The 13,623-nt window shown below is 47.1% G+C and overlaps 1 protein-coding gene across 1 annotated transcript in view; it reads right to left on the bottom strand.

Annotated features, from left to right (window-relative positions):
- Window positions 1-2,232: 2,232 nt before the first annotated feature.
- The window catches only part of AMPD1 (adenosine monophosphate deaminase 1), a 140,155-nt gene continuing 128,764 nt past the window's right edge, over window positions 2,233-13,623 (bottom strand). Inside the window, exons 14-15 of the mRNA XM_073587086.1 lie at window positions 13,274-13,384; window positions 2,233-4,476 (exon numbers count right to left, since the gene is read on the bottom strand). Of these exons, the coding sequence (XP_073443187.1) occupies window positions 4,318-4,476; window positions 13,274-13,384 (270 nt within the window). The 3' untranslated portion in view covers window positions 2,233-4,317. The remainder of the gene's footprint in view (window positions 4,477-13,273; window positions 13,385-13,623) is intronic.

The following is a 13,623-nucleotide window of genomic DNA, read 5'->3' on the forward strand; positions in this document are numbered from 1 at the left end:
GGAAGAAGGGCAGTCGCCGCATGGGAAGTGCCCTGGGGGACCTGAACCTGGAGACGCAGGTATGCTGACAAGTGGATTACAGTTTTCTGTGAGGGAAGGTTTGGACACGGATGCTTCAGTGTCTCTGGATATGATTACAGTCCTGGCCTCCCCTACATTGGGATGAGGAGGCCATGCATACCAGGATGCGGATGAGGAGACCATGCATACCAGGATAGAGATGAGGGGGTCATGCATACCATGATAGGGATGAGGGGTACCATGCATACCATCATAGGGATGAGGGGTACCATGCATACCATGATAGGGATGAGGGGGCCATGCATACCATGATAGGGATGAGGAGGCCGTGCATACCAGGATTGGGATGAGGAGGCCATGTATACCAGGATAGGGATGAGGGGTCCATACATACCAGGATAAGGATGAGGAGGCCATACATAACAGGATTGGGTTGAGGGAGTCATGCATACCAGGCTTATACTCAAGTCAATAAGTTTTCCCAGTTTTTTGTGGTAAAATTAGGTGCCCTGGCTTATATTCGGGTCGGCTTATACTCAAGTATATATGGTAAGTACCCAAAAATTGTATAAATAAAACTGTTAGCTTATTACACAAAGAAAACAAGCCCTCAATCAATGGAAAAATAAAAATGTGATGAGTCTCGGAAAACTTCTGACATATTTTTTACCACTCAAAAGAAAAAAAAATACAAATTTAGTATTATTATAATTGTACTGACCTAGAAAATCATGTTTTCATTTTATTATTATACAATAAACACCGTCAAAACAAAACACAAAAATAATGTTAGAATTATGTGGGGGGTTTTCACCATTTCAGTTTACTTGGAATTTTTTTCCCATTTTCAGTATTTTGTATGATAAAATGAATAATGTCATTCAAAATCACAACTTGTTCTACAAAAAACACTCATATATCTATGGGGACAGATAAATATAAAAGTTATGCCTCTTTGAAGGAGGGTAGCAAAAAACGGAAGCCCAAAAGCAAAAATTCACCCGGTCCTTATTTAGTAAGGAAAACTTTAAAAACTTATGTCAGTTGACGGTACTGAAAAGAGGAGCCTGATAAGTGGTGAAGTACCAGTAGGGCAATTGACCCTTCAGATGGTGATATATTTGATGTTGATTACCAGTTGTTCAATTAAGAAAAGGATAGTAGCCAATCAGTAGGTTGGCAGAGAGAGTGTCTGTCTTGCTTTTAAAGGGAATCTGTCAGCAGGAACAAAAGCTCTCATTCCAGTTAGGTATCACTTAGTTTACTGGGTGCAGCAGTTATAATAGAGTCACAATTTTCTCTGCTTCTGATCTACAAGAGCCCAGTTGTTGAGTGATGTATAACCCTATTCACACTAGTTCTGTGTGCATTGTATAGTGACAGAGAGCTGCTGATCAGTGCTGGGGGAGGGGTTGCACTAGGAAGCCCTGTAGTGATAATCTCCTGCTAATAAAATGCTGATTGTATTGAAAAAGCAAAACACAGCCAAGTAAGTGACACATCCCTGTGATCAGTGCACTGCTCCTACATCATGGTGCACTCAGATTACACATCAATAACCTGATGACAGATTCCCTAAGGAATGTCTCTTTTGACCAGGATGAAATTCTGACTCGAACAATTTTAACAAGGATCCCACATACAGTATAGGCTTTAGGATAACTGTAATTCTATACTGATGAGCATGTGTTTGTATTTCTTACACATTGGTATAAGGGAATTGTATACATACAATAAGATCAGATGTGCGTTTTACTGGCTTCTGTAAACCAGGAGATGAGGAAGTGAAAACTGCTGACGTGATTGATCCCCCACAGAAAATAGCCACCCCTTGCATCAGATTTTAATTCAGCAATTACACAATATGATTTTTGTCTAGACACTCACGCATAGGGTGGCATATTACTAAAAACAGCAAAGCTGTCAAGAGAAAGTTATTCTGTTTTCTTCCTCATCCATAAGTCATAAGTATAACCTTCATCACTACGTAAACTCAGTGTCTGTTTTGCTCTCTGTTCCTTGACCCTGCATCCTATTTTCTGTTCAAGATTCCATTTATAGTGGTGGGCAGCAGTAATATGGAAGGAAATGGAAAGAAGAAAGGAAAGGCTCTCGGGACTTTACATATGAAGTATTCATTTTATTGCTGAGGCCATTAACAGTATATGGTAATGAACACAAAAACATTTTTTTTAACAAACCTAAAAACACAAACTAAAACAGCATTCTCTATATTTTATCTGTATCACCACAGGAGCAAATGTTCTTGTAATAATTGGAAATAACAATATTTTTTATACCTATTGTTGAATAAGAATTATACCTTGACTGCTTACATTTTTAAAAAAACATCAGCATACACGTAACATTTGGGGATAGTAAATTTAATGTATGACTCACTATCATTGATAAATATAAAATTATATGCCTGAATGTTTTATTTTTATTTTTAAAATCTAAAAAACATCAAATTAAGAAATAATATACAGTTATAGTGGCTTGCGCAGTATTCACTCCCCCTTCTTCCCAACCCCACCGTGGCATTTTTCATGTTTTGCAACCTCGCAACCTGGAATTTCACTGTTTTTGTTTGGGGTTTTCATCAGTTCATGTAAAGAACATTCCTAAAACTGTGACCGTTTGTTTTTATTTTTAATGTGAAGCAACCAACAAGTAGAACAAAATAACTGAAATCGTCAGTGTGCATAACTATTCACTCCCCTAAAGTCAATACTTTGTAGAACTTTCTGTGGTGTCAACTACAGCTGCAAGTCGACTTGGATAAGTCTCTATGAGCTTTTTACATCTTTCCACAGGAATTTTTGTCCATTCCTCAAGGCAAAACTGTTCCAGCTCCTTCAAGTTAGATAGTTTCCTCTAATGAACAGCAATCTTCAAATCTGACCACAGATTCTCAGTTGGATTAAGGTCTGGGCTTTGACTAGGTCAATCCAAAAAATGTACACGTCTCCCCTTAAACCACTCAAATGTTGCTTTAGCAGTATGCTTTGGGTCATTGTCTTGTTGGAAGGTGAATCTCTGTCCCAGTCTCAAATCACTGACAGACTGAAACAGGTTTTGCTCAAGAATATCCCAGTATTTTGTACCATCCATATTTCCCTCACTCAGACCACTTGCCTTGTCCCTAATTCTGAAAAACATCCCCACAGCATTATGTTGCCACCACCATGTTTCACTATTGGGATGGTATTCTTGTGGTGATGAGCTGTGTTGGTTTGGCGATAGACATAGCATTTACCTTGGTGGCCAAAAAGTTACATTTTGGTCTCATCTGACCACAGCACCTACCTCCATGCATTTGGGGAGTCTCCCACATATCGTTTGGCACTGACAGACCATGTGACACTTGAATTGCACACAGGTGGACTTCCTTTCACTAAAAATTCGACTCATGTAGGTAAATGCTTGCACCAGAAATTTTTAGGGGCTTCATAGAATAAGGGATGAATACATATACACATGCTAATTTTTAGTTATTTGATCCCATAAATTTAATTTATGCCTAGATTTTTTCTCACTTCACCGATTTGGACTATTTACTGCTGATGCATCACACACAAGTCGGATTACAAAAATATTTAAACACAGGTTGCAATGTAACAAAATAGGTAAAAAGTCATTGGCGGGTAAATAACTTTGCAAGCCACTGTAGGTGTCAGTCCATTTAAAGTTAGGAAGCAGAGACACAGTTTCTGAAATATTGTAAATTTATTATTAAAACTTTATGTATCATATCAAAAATGGAGATGTGCTCGGCTATCACCATTAGTTCTATAGATAGTAATTATAACTGTGGTGCCCACCACTCTACTACAATTTAAAAAAATCACTCTTGGGATCGCTGGTGGTCCTTGCTGTGGGGCTTCAAGAGATCAACCAGTTATGATGAAAATAACCCTTTAAGAAGCAAAGCAAGACAGAGGTTCCTCATTTATTCTAATTTTCAGATCGAGGATTTCCTTGTCTTCAGCATTTCAACGTTAGGCCGTGTTCACACTAGCGTATTTTACCGTCCGTATATGTACTGCATTGCCAGGCTTTGAGACTTGGTCTCTTGATAATAACTTACAGCCTCATATGTGCCCACAGTCAGAGCGGGCATAATGGACTGTGAAATATACTAATGTGAACCCGGACTTAGCTTGTGACTCTGAACATATGAATTCTGTATTGACCTTTAAAATGGCCCATACAGGAATTTTCAAGTTTGCTTGAAGTTTCCTTAGCCATGACCATTAAAGTTATCAAATGTTTGTAGACCACCCATAATGCTCCTTACTCGGCAGTTTTCAAAGCTTGAAGGATCAGATTGAGCTCATAGCACCAGGTCTCATATCTGTAAGCCATCCTTATCTGGGCTACATTAGTCTTGCGGATATCATTGCCTTGAGGCCCTTCCTTTTGGTAGTCTTCACCAAGAAAATGTGCCTTCTCCTACACAAAACAAACATTTGGATTGTAAAGACCAAAAAAATATCATGTGCACAAATTCCTGTACATTTTCATCTTCTGCTTACGTTAATTATAATCGAAAATATAGCAGTCATGCAGTTATAGTAACTCTTAATAATTACCTCAATATGGCCTTTAATAACCAACTCATTACTATTGTATTGCCACATAAGTCCATGTAATTGTGTCAAAAAATCCAACTCTAGTTACAGTTTTCTTTTGTGCTGCTTAATCCATAAACGACAGACAAGTCAGTAGTAATTTTATTATTACCAGTAATGTTCTAGTCATTATTATTCTTATTATTCCATGCATTCTTCTCTGGGGCATTATTATGGAAATGTGCATTGATCACACTTTTTTGTAGATTTTTCTCTATTCTTTTCATACAGATATGTGATTGTAATGCTGACGAGAAACTATGTCAGAGAGTGGACCCTCTGGATCGCGGATCCGGAGCCCCTGGGCCGAGCACGCCAGGTGAAGACCGACCCCTATACAGGGATCGTTTGGGGCAGGACCACAGAGGACGGAGGCGCGACAGCCGGAACCAAGAGGGACGGCTCCACGGACAAAAGGCCTGGGGAGGCAGCGGACCGATATACAAGCAGGGACAGGTAGCACAGGGAAAGACACAATACGGGAATGGCAAGAGGAAGGACCAGGGCGAACTGGAGACAGAGGACGGCACAGGGAATGGAAAGGAAGCAGCGCCTGGGCAGACTGGGGAGGGCGAGGGGAACAGCACTGAGGACGGCAGGGAGGATAAGGCAGAGAAAGGTAAAGCTACAGGAGAACTGTAGAGGCCAGAGGGTGCAGAAAACTACACAATCATCAGGCGTCCTCCTAACAGTGAGGACGCCTGAAATACACCAACCCCCGGAAGTGCGTCCCCCAGTCCAGCCCCTCAGCGCCGCCCACCGCTGGAGAGAGAGAGCGGGAGGAGGCGTGCGCGAGACAGGGGGCGGGGGCCAGGAGCCGCCGTGAGGGCGAGTGGACGACGGGCGCGCGCCCGGACGGGAGCGCGCAGGTAAGGAAACGCTGCGGTGCGCGCTGCTACAGAAGGGGCATCGGCGGGCATAGCCGCCGATGTCACAGTACCCCTCTCCTTACGTCCTCCCTTACTGAGATTGGCCAAAAACTTTTTCAGAATCCGGGGAGCGTTGATATTTTCCCGAGGCTCCCAGGACCTTTCCTCGGGACCAAAACCCACCCAATCAATAAGAAAAAGGGTCTTACCCCGGACTCTTTTCATAGCCAAGATGTCCTTGACCTCGAAGACGTTGTCCGAGATAACAGGTGAAGGAGGGACGATGGAAACTGGTTGGAACCGATTCAGGACTACGGGTTTCAAGAGCGAGACATGGAAAGCGTTGGGAACCCGGAGCGAAGCAGGCAACCTCAGTTTGTAAGCCACTTCATTAATACGTCCAATCACTTCAAACGGCCCAATGTACCGAGGACTCAGCTTATAAGAGGGAACTCTCAGACGGATATGTCGAGTTGAAAGCCAGACTTTGTCACCTGGATGGTACGGAGGCACGTCCTTCCGTCTTTTGTCTGCATGTTTCTTGATTCGGTTGTTGGCACCCTTGAGCGCGTCCCTGGTCTCTCTCCAAATCTGTGAGAATTCTTTAGCAAGAGAATCGGCTGCGGGTACTCCTGTAGACGTGGAGAAAGGTAACGGAATACCTGGGTTTTGACTGGTTACCACAAAAAAAGGTGACTTGGTGGTAGATTCGCTGGGATGATTATTGTGCGAGAATTCAGCCCAAGGTAAGAGCGCGACCCAATTGTCCTGATGGGCGTTGGCGAAGTGACGTAGGTAGGTGGTTAACACCTGATTAATTCGCTCCACTTGTCCGTTGGTCTGAGGATGGTATGCGGAGGAGAAGTCGAGAGATGTACCCATAAGCCGGCAGAGAGCCCTCCAGAAGCGGGAGGTGAACTGGACCCCCCGATCCGACAGAATCCGCTGAGGAAGACCATGCAGCCTGAAGACCTGGTGGATGAAGATCTCGGCCAACTTCGGGGCGGACGGTAGTCCTGGTAAGGGAATGAAGTGGGCCATTTTGGAAAAACGATCTGCTACGACTAAGATGGTGGTACATCCGGCTGAGCGGGGTAAATCAGTTACAAAATCCATGGCGATCTGCTGCCAGGGGACCTCAGGAACTGGCAATGGGTGAAGAAGACCGGCGGGCAAAGTCCTAGCCACCTTGTTCTGGGCACAGATTGTGCACGAGGCAACATAGTCCATCACATCCTGGCGAAGCGTGGGCCACCAGTAATACCGGGACAGCAGCAAGAGAGTCTTTTTAGTCCCAACGTGTCCAGCAATTTTGGAGGAATGCCCCCAGCCCAACACCTCTGTACGTCTGCTTTGAGGGACGAAAGTCTTACCGGGCGGAGGAATAGCAAAATTCACAGGGGCCACGGTGATCATCTTAGTAGGCTCGATAATATAGGATGGGACTTCATCCCTCTCCGATGACTGTAACGACCTGGAAAGGGCATCGGCCTTGATGTTCCTATTACCAGGTCGAAAGTGAAGTTGGAAGTCAAAGCGGGAGAAATACAGGGCCCACCTGGCTTGCCGGGCATTGAGTCTTTGGGCAGACTGCAGGTAAGCCAGGTTCTTGTGGTCCGTGAGGATGGTAAAGGGATGTACAGCCCCCTCGAGTAAATACCGCCATTCAGCCAAGGCCATCTTAATGGCCAGTAATTCTCGGTCTCCAATGGAGTAGTTGCACTCCGCAGGTGAAAAGACTTTAGAAAAGAAGCCGCAAGGAACCAGCCGTCCGGATGAAGCCTGCTGGGACAGGACCGCCCCAGCTCCAGTGGAGGAGGCATCCACTTCCAGGACGAAGGGCCTGCTGGTCACAGGCCGATGCAAAATGGGTGCTGACGCAAAAGAACGTTTCAGAGCTTGGAAAGCGTTTTCAGCTTCAGGGGACCAGCTGTTGGGCTTCGTTCCCTTGCGGGTCAAGGCAGTGATGGGTTTGGTAACCGTAGAAAAATGAGGCACAAACTGACGGTAATAATTTGTGAACCCAAGAAACCGCTGGATGGCCTTAATCCCCACTGGACGGGGCCACTTGAGTACCGCACTGAGTTTTTCGGGATCCATCTTTAGACCGGAATCGGTGACGACATATCCCAAGAAGGGCAGTGACGACTGCTCAAAAAGGCATTTCTCAATCTTGGCGTAGAGTTGGTTCTCTCGAAGGCGGTGCAAGACCAAGCGTACGCTTTTGCGATGGGAGGGCAGGTCGGGCGAGAAAACGAGAATGTCGTCTAGATAGATGACCACACAGGAATAGAGTAGATCCCGGAATACCTCGTTGATAAATTCTTGAAACACAGCGGGGGCATTGCAAAGGCCGAATGGCATGACTAGGTATTCATAATGCCCGTCACGGGTATTGAAGGCCGTTTTCCACTCATCCCCAGCACGGATCCGGACCAAATTGTAGGCTCCCCGCAGATCTAACTTCGTGAAGATCCGGGCTCCTCTCAGCCGGTCAAAGAGCTCCGGAATCAAAGGAAGGGGGTAACGATTTTTAACGTTGATATTGTTTAGACCCCGGTAATCAATGCAAGGCCGCAGTGATCCGTCTTTCTTCCGGACGAAGAAGAAACCCGCGCCCGCAGGAGAGGAGGACTTCCGGATAAACCCCTTGGACAGATTTTCATGGATATATTCCGTCATGGCAGAGGTCTCGGCAGGAGAAAGAGGGTAAGTTCTACCTCTGGGAGGAACCGCTCCAGGAATCAGGTCGATGGGGCAGTCATAGGACCGGTGCGGAGGCAGGGAGTCCGCCTCCTTCTTGCAGAAAACATCAGCGTAGGCGTGGTATGGAACAGGAAGGCCGGGGAGGTCCGTTGGCCTAAGCTGAGGATGGGAACGAACCAGGGTACGTAAACAGCTTGCATGGCAGGTGTGCCCCCAGCGCAGGATCTCTCCGGAGCGCCAGTCGACGACTGGCTCATGCCGCCTAAGCCAAGGTAGTCCCAAGAGAATGGCGTGGGATAATTGAGGCAGGACATAGAAGGCAATCTTCTCAGAATGAAGTGCGCCAATTTGTAGCTTTACTTCAATGGTAACCGTGGTGATGAGCCCAGGAAGAGGTTTGCCATCGACGGAGGTGATTGCTCGAGGGTTACTTAAGACGACCACGGGAATCTGGAGTTTGTCAACCTCCTCCTGGCGGATGAAGTTGCCTGCTGCGCCCGAGTCCACATACGCCTCCACAGAGCCACGCCCCCGACCTGTAATAAGCAGAGCTGAAAGAGTAAGTGGGAGAGAGGGGGTCTGATCACCTAGGGGGCCCTCTCCTACCTGGCCTAGGCGGATGCGTTTCCCGGTCTCTCAGGACAAGTGCGTACGAAGTGATTGGCCCCTCCACAATATAGACAGAGTCCCTTAGTCATCCTCTCCTTACGCCGTTGTTCGGACAGCTTGATGCGATCCACCTGCATAGGCTCGGGGGCAGTGTTACTAGGGAGAGCAACGGTGCGCGGAATGGGAGCTTGGTATAATCTAAAGGGCCTCTTCTCCCTGGCTGACTCTCTAGCGCGTTCCTGAAAACGCAGGTCAATACGAGTAACCAGGGAGATGAGATCTTCCAGGGTGGTAGGAAGGTCACGCCCGGCCAACTCGTCTTTGATTTTACTAGAAAGGCCTCTCCAAAAGGCACCAACCAGGGCTTCGTTATTCCACCCCAGCTCCGAGGACAAGGTCCGGAAACGGATGGCGTATTGCCCTACCGTAAGGGACCCCTGGCAGAGGTTAAAAAGGGCCTCTGTAGAGGAAGCAAGGCGTCCGGGTTCATCAAAAACCTTACGGAATGTTTCCAAAAAACTCTGGATGTTAGTCACCACCGGGTCATCCCTCTCCCACAACGGATTCACCCAAGCCAACGCCTCCCCCTCTAGATGGGAGATTATAAAGGCCACCTTAGCACGGTCCGTGGGGTATTGTTGGGGCAGAAGATCAAAGTGCAATCTGCACTGGTTTAAAAATCCCCTACACAATTTTGGGTCCCCACAGAACCTAGGCGGCTTACCAAGACGGGGAGGAGGGAAAGAGACAGCGTCCCGGGCTTGGGTAGAAGCGGCCGCAGAGGACTGCAAAGAAAGCAGCCGATCATCCACGGACACCATATACCCCAAAATGTGAGATTGCGCATCGCGCTGCTGTGCGAGCTCCTGCTGGAGACTGACTAAGAGAGGTGCATGCGCTGGGTCAGCGGTTTGCAGGGCGGAGAGCGGGGTGTCCATGGACTTCATGAATGACATGATACGGGTCTGATTCTCTCTTAGGAAAAGCAGTTCCTTTTGAGTGGCAGCCGCGGCACCGGCGGGGTCCATGGCCTGATGATACTGTAATGCTGACGAGAAACTATGTCAGAGAGTGGACCCTCTGGATCGCGGATCCGGAGCCCCTGGGCCGAGCACGCCAGGTGAAGACCGACCCCTATACAGGGATCGTTTGGGGCAGGACCACAGAGGACGGAGGCGCGACAGCCGGAACCAAGAGGGACGGCTCCACGGACAAAAGGCCTGGGGAGGCAGCGGACCGATATACAAGCAGGGACAGGTAGCACAGGGAAAGACACAATACGGGAATGGCAAGAGGAAGGACCAGGGCGAACTGGAGACAGAGGACGGCACAGGGAAAGGAAAGGAAGCAGCGCCTGGGCAGACTGGGGAGGGCGAGGGGAACGACACTGAGGACGGCAGGGAGGATAAGGCAGAGAAAGGTAAAGCTACAGGAGAACTGTAGAGGCCAGAGGGTGCAGAAAACTACACAATCATCAGGCGTCCTCCTAACAGCGAGGACGCCTGAAATACACCAACCCCCGGAAGTGCGTCCCCCAGTCCAGCCCCTCAGCGCCGCCCACCGCTGGAGACAGAGAGCGGGAGGAGGCGTGCGCGAGACAGGGGGCGGGGGCCAGGAGCCGCCGTGAGGGCGAGTGGACGACGGGCGCGCGCCCGGACGGGAGCGCGCAGGTAAGGAAACGCTGCGGTGCGCGCTGCTACAGAAGGGGCATCGGCGGGCATAGCCGCCGATGTCACAGTGATAAGATGTCTGGAACCATTTAAATCATTGTACCTCTCTGACTAAAGCCTCATTCAGACGTCCATGAAACACAGTTCCAGTATGTGATGTATGAACTGGTGGCGACCCGTGAATTTCCAAACCCAAACTCAGTAGCCTCACATATCCTATGATGCTGTCAAGTTCAGGATGGGAGACCCCTGGCCATTCCATACATCACAGCCGTGCTCAGATTGTGTTTTGTGGACTTCTGAACGAGGCTCAAGTTAGGAATTGCCATCCCTTCAAGCTTTGTTGTTACAAGGCAGAGGCACATGTAAGCCCCCTTGAACACCACCTGAGGAAGCCCACGCGAAGCAGGTGTCAGGACTCTTGGTTTGAGGTCTCACATAGGGAGCAATGGGTATGTTATCAATTTGTATATATACCTTTGTCATATAGTGACTATTTGTGTTTACATTTATTTTCACAGTGCACTTTTTATACCAAGGTCGGTGTAAGTTTTACAAATTTAATGTAACCAGTGCTTGTGCCATTGACAATTTTTATTGATAATACCCTCTCTTACTCTGTTATACGTCCACGTGCATACAGCTTGCCCATTTATCACCTGAGTCTTTAAGGCGAATGTTAACATTCTCCACATGTGTTTCATGCAGTGTTTGAAGTATTTTCAATAAATTTTGCTGTCTATTTCATGGTGGACTTTTGACTCCATGCTTTTTGTAGGACCTATATATAGTTTTAGGAGCTGTCCTCTCTCACTGAGGTAGGCCCAATAGTGGCTCATGGCCTTTATACTATTTCCTTGTGATATTGTATCAGTTGGGGTGATATTGATAATATCCTTGTAAGGCATACAGTATACAGTATATGCTCATTCATTCTCATAAGCGAGCTTCCTCTATGACATCTGACAATAAATGTTTACTAGGGATCACATATTATTTACGACTGCCTATAGAAATTATTCTTAACTTCCATTCTCACAGTTGAATACATTTTTAGTGTGTTGGTAATAATGGTCAGTAACGATGTTTTGATTTTAAGGGGTAGTGTAGAATTAGAAAAACAAGGCTGTTTTGTTACATAAAAAATAGTGCCACACTTGTCTACACATTTTAGGCGGTATTACAACTCATCTCTACTCACTTCAGAAAGACTGGACATCCCAAAATTTCATATGCCAAAAATTAACAAAATTATATTAGGTGTCTCCGAGTCTACTCTAATGCTTGCGTCTAAAGGAGTATTAGCAATAGCAAGTGGTAGAAATAGGCCATCAATTAATAATAACAGCTCAGGGAACATACTGATCCTTTTGAGTCCCCACCATAGTTTTTCTATGGTGGGAACTCAAGTTTTCCTGTCCACACACTGCAGGAAGTGAATGGAGTCGGCTATCGGCTGCAGTACCCTGAAGCATCGCGGTGCAAGCAAAAATTGTGCAGGGGATGCAGTACTGAAGCAGCACTGTGGTCCCTTCATTCTCATAAGGTCACAGAGGTCGGACCCCCAGCAATCAATACTTATCTCTCAGGCTATCTATCGACATCATGCAAATGTGGCGCCCCCAGGAGTATGGTCGCCACAGTGGCATTGCCTTCTTCCAGGGAGGGTGATGTCAGGCTTGGAAGCAATGAAGGGTCTCTCTAGCAGTTAACCATAACATGCAACACAGTTCCCACTCCAGGCCAGCAGAGGGAGCTCTGAACCAGAATTGGGGGAGGAGTGCGCTCTGAAGGCCAGGAAGGGGAAATTAGTCAGTTCTGTGAGGAGGGCGAAGTGTGTGGACGTGGAGAGAGAAGCTGGGAGACTGAGCGTAGTTGAGAGCTCGTTCCCAGCTGGAGCGCATGATCTGGAGCCTGGTCTCCAAGGTTGCATGGATACTGACGGTCCTGCAACAGAAACCAGAGGAATAGGAAGCTGTAAATGATCTATTCCCATCTAAGACTCGGAGGCACAACAGCGACGTGTGAGCCAAAGGAGATAGAAGGCTACAGCTGTCTGCCATACGAGGTAGATCCAAAAGGGAAGAAGAAGGAGGAACATCAGTGTAACACTGTACTGCATGTACCTCAAGTAAGCGCTAGAGAGGAGACTACACAACCCATCTGATAGAGAGATTCCTAAGTTGCTTCCAGGCTAATCATCTCCTGTGCCATCTGTAATCTGGACCCTGGACTGCACTTACAAAGTAAAAGAAACTACACTCTACTGTGTCCTTGCCTTCTTCCTGCAACTTCTTCAGCACTGCTACATCTCTGTGCCAGACACTGCACCCTCTTCCTCAACACCTATCCTCTTCATCTACTCTGCCCTGGGACTACAGCCCTACCTGTGGAGGGCTATAACATCACCGCTGCACCCCACCATCTGTCCCAGAGGATCTGTCTGCAGCGTCGGCTTAACACCTCCCTTGCCGAACACCACAGGTGTTATTCCACCACTCAACCCCTTTTTCATGGGTGCCCAGGGCCACGGACCGGGTCACCGCTGCTGTGACATTCCCCTCTGAAGGACCGGCCCGGTACCGAGTACACAGCCCTGGGAGGGCGACCCACAACTACTTTAATATACTGTATTTTCCCATTGCTATTCTGTTTAGAAGTGACAGTGGATAATGGAAGATTCCTTCTGTTGTTAGGGAATATGGCGGACAGCACACAAATAGTATCATATGCAAATATTCCCCGTTGAAAAAAAAGTACATACCTCATGAGACAATCCACACTGCAAAACGCTGCTCCTTGAAATCTCGCACATGTCACAGGTGCTGAGCTTGAAAACCTGTGCCGCAATGGCATATTCTTCCATGAGAGGCTCCTGAAAGTGACAAGATCAGTTCATAGAGGAGACACCGGAATAAACATGTACACTCAGCACAGTGCACACTTAGAGAAGCACGGTGCACACTTAGAGAAGCACGGTGCGCACTTAGAGAAGCACGGTGCGCACTTAGAGAAGCACAGTGCATACTTAGATAAGCACAGTGCATACTTAGAGAAGCACAGTGCATACTTAGAGAAGCACAGGGCACACTTAGAAAAGCACAGGGCACACTT

This window comes from Dendrobates tinctorius, unplaced genomic scaffold, assembly GCF_039654945.1.
Source record: "Dendrobates tinctorius isolate UK_male_01 unplaced genomic scaffold, ASM3965494v1 ptg000098l, whole genome shotgun sequence".
Lineage (NCBI taxonomy): Eukaryota > Metazoa > Chordata > Amphibia > Anura > Dendrobatidae > Dendrobates > Dendrobates tinctorius.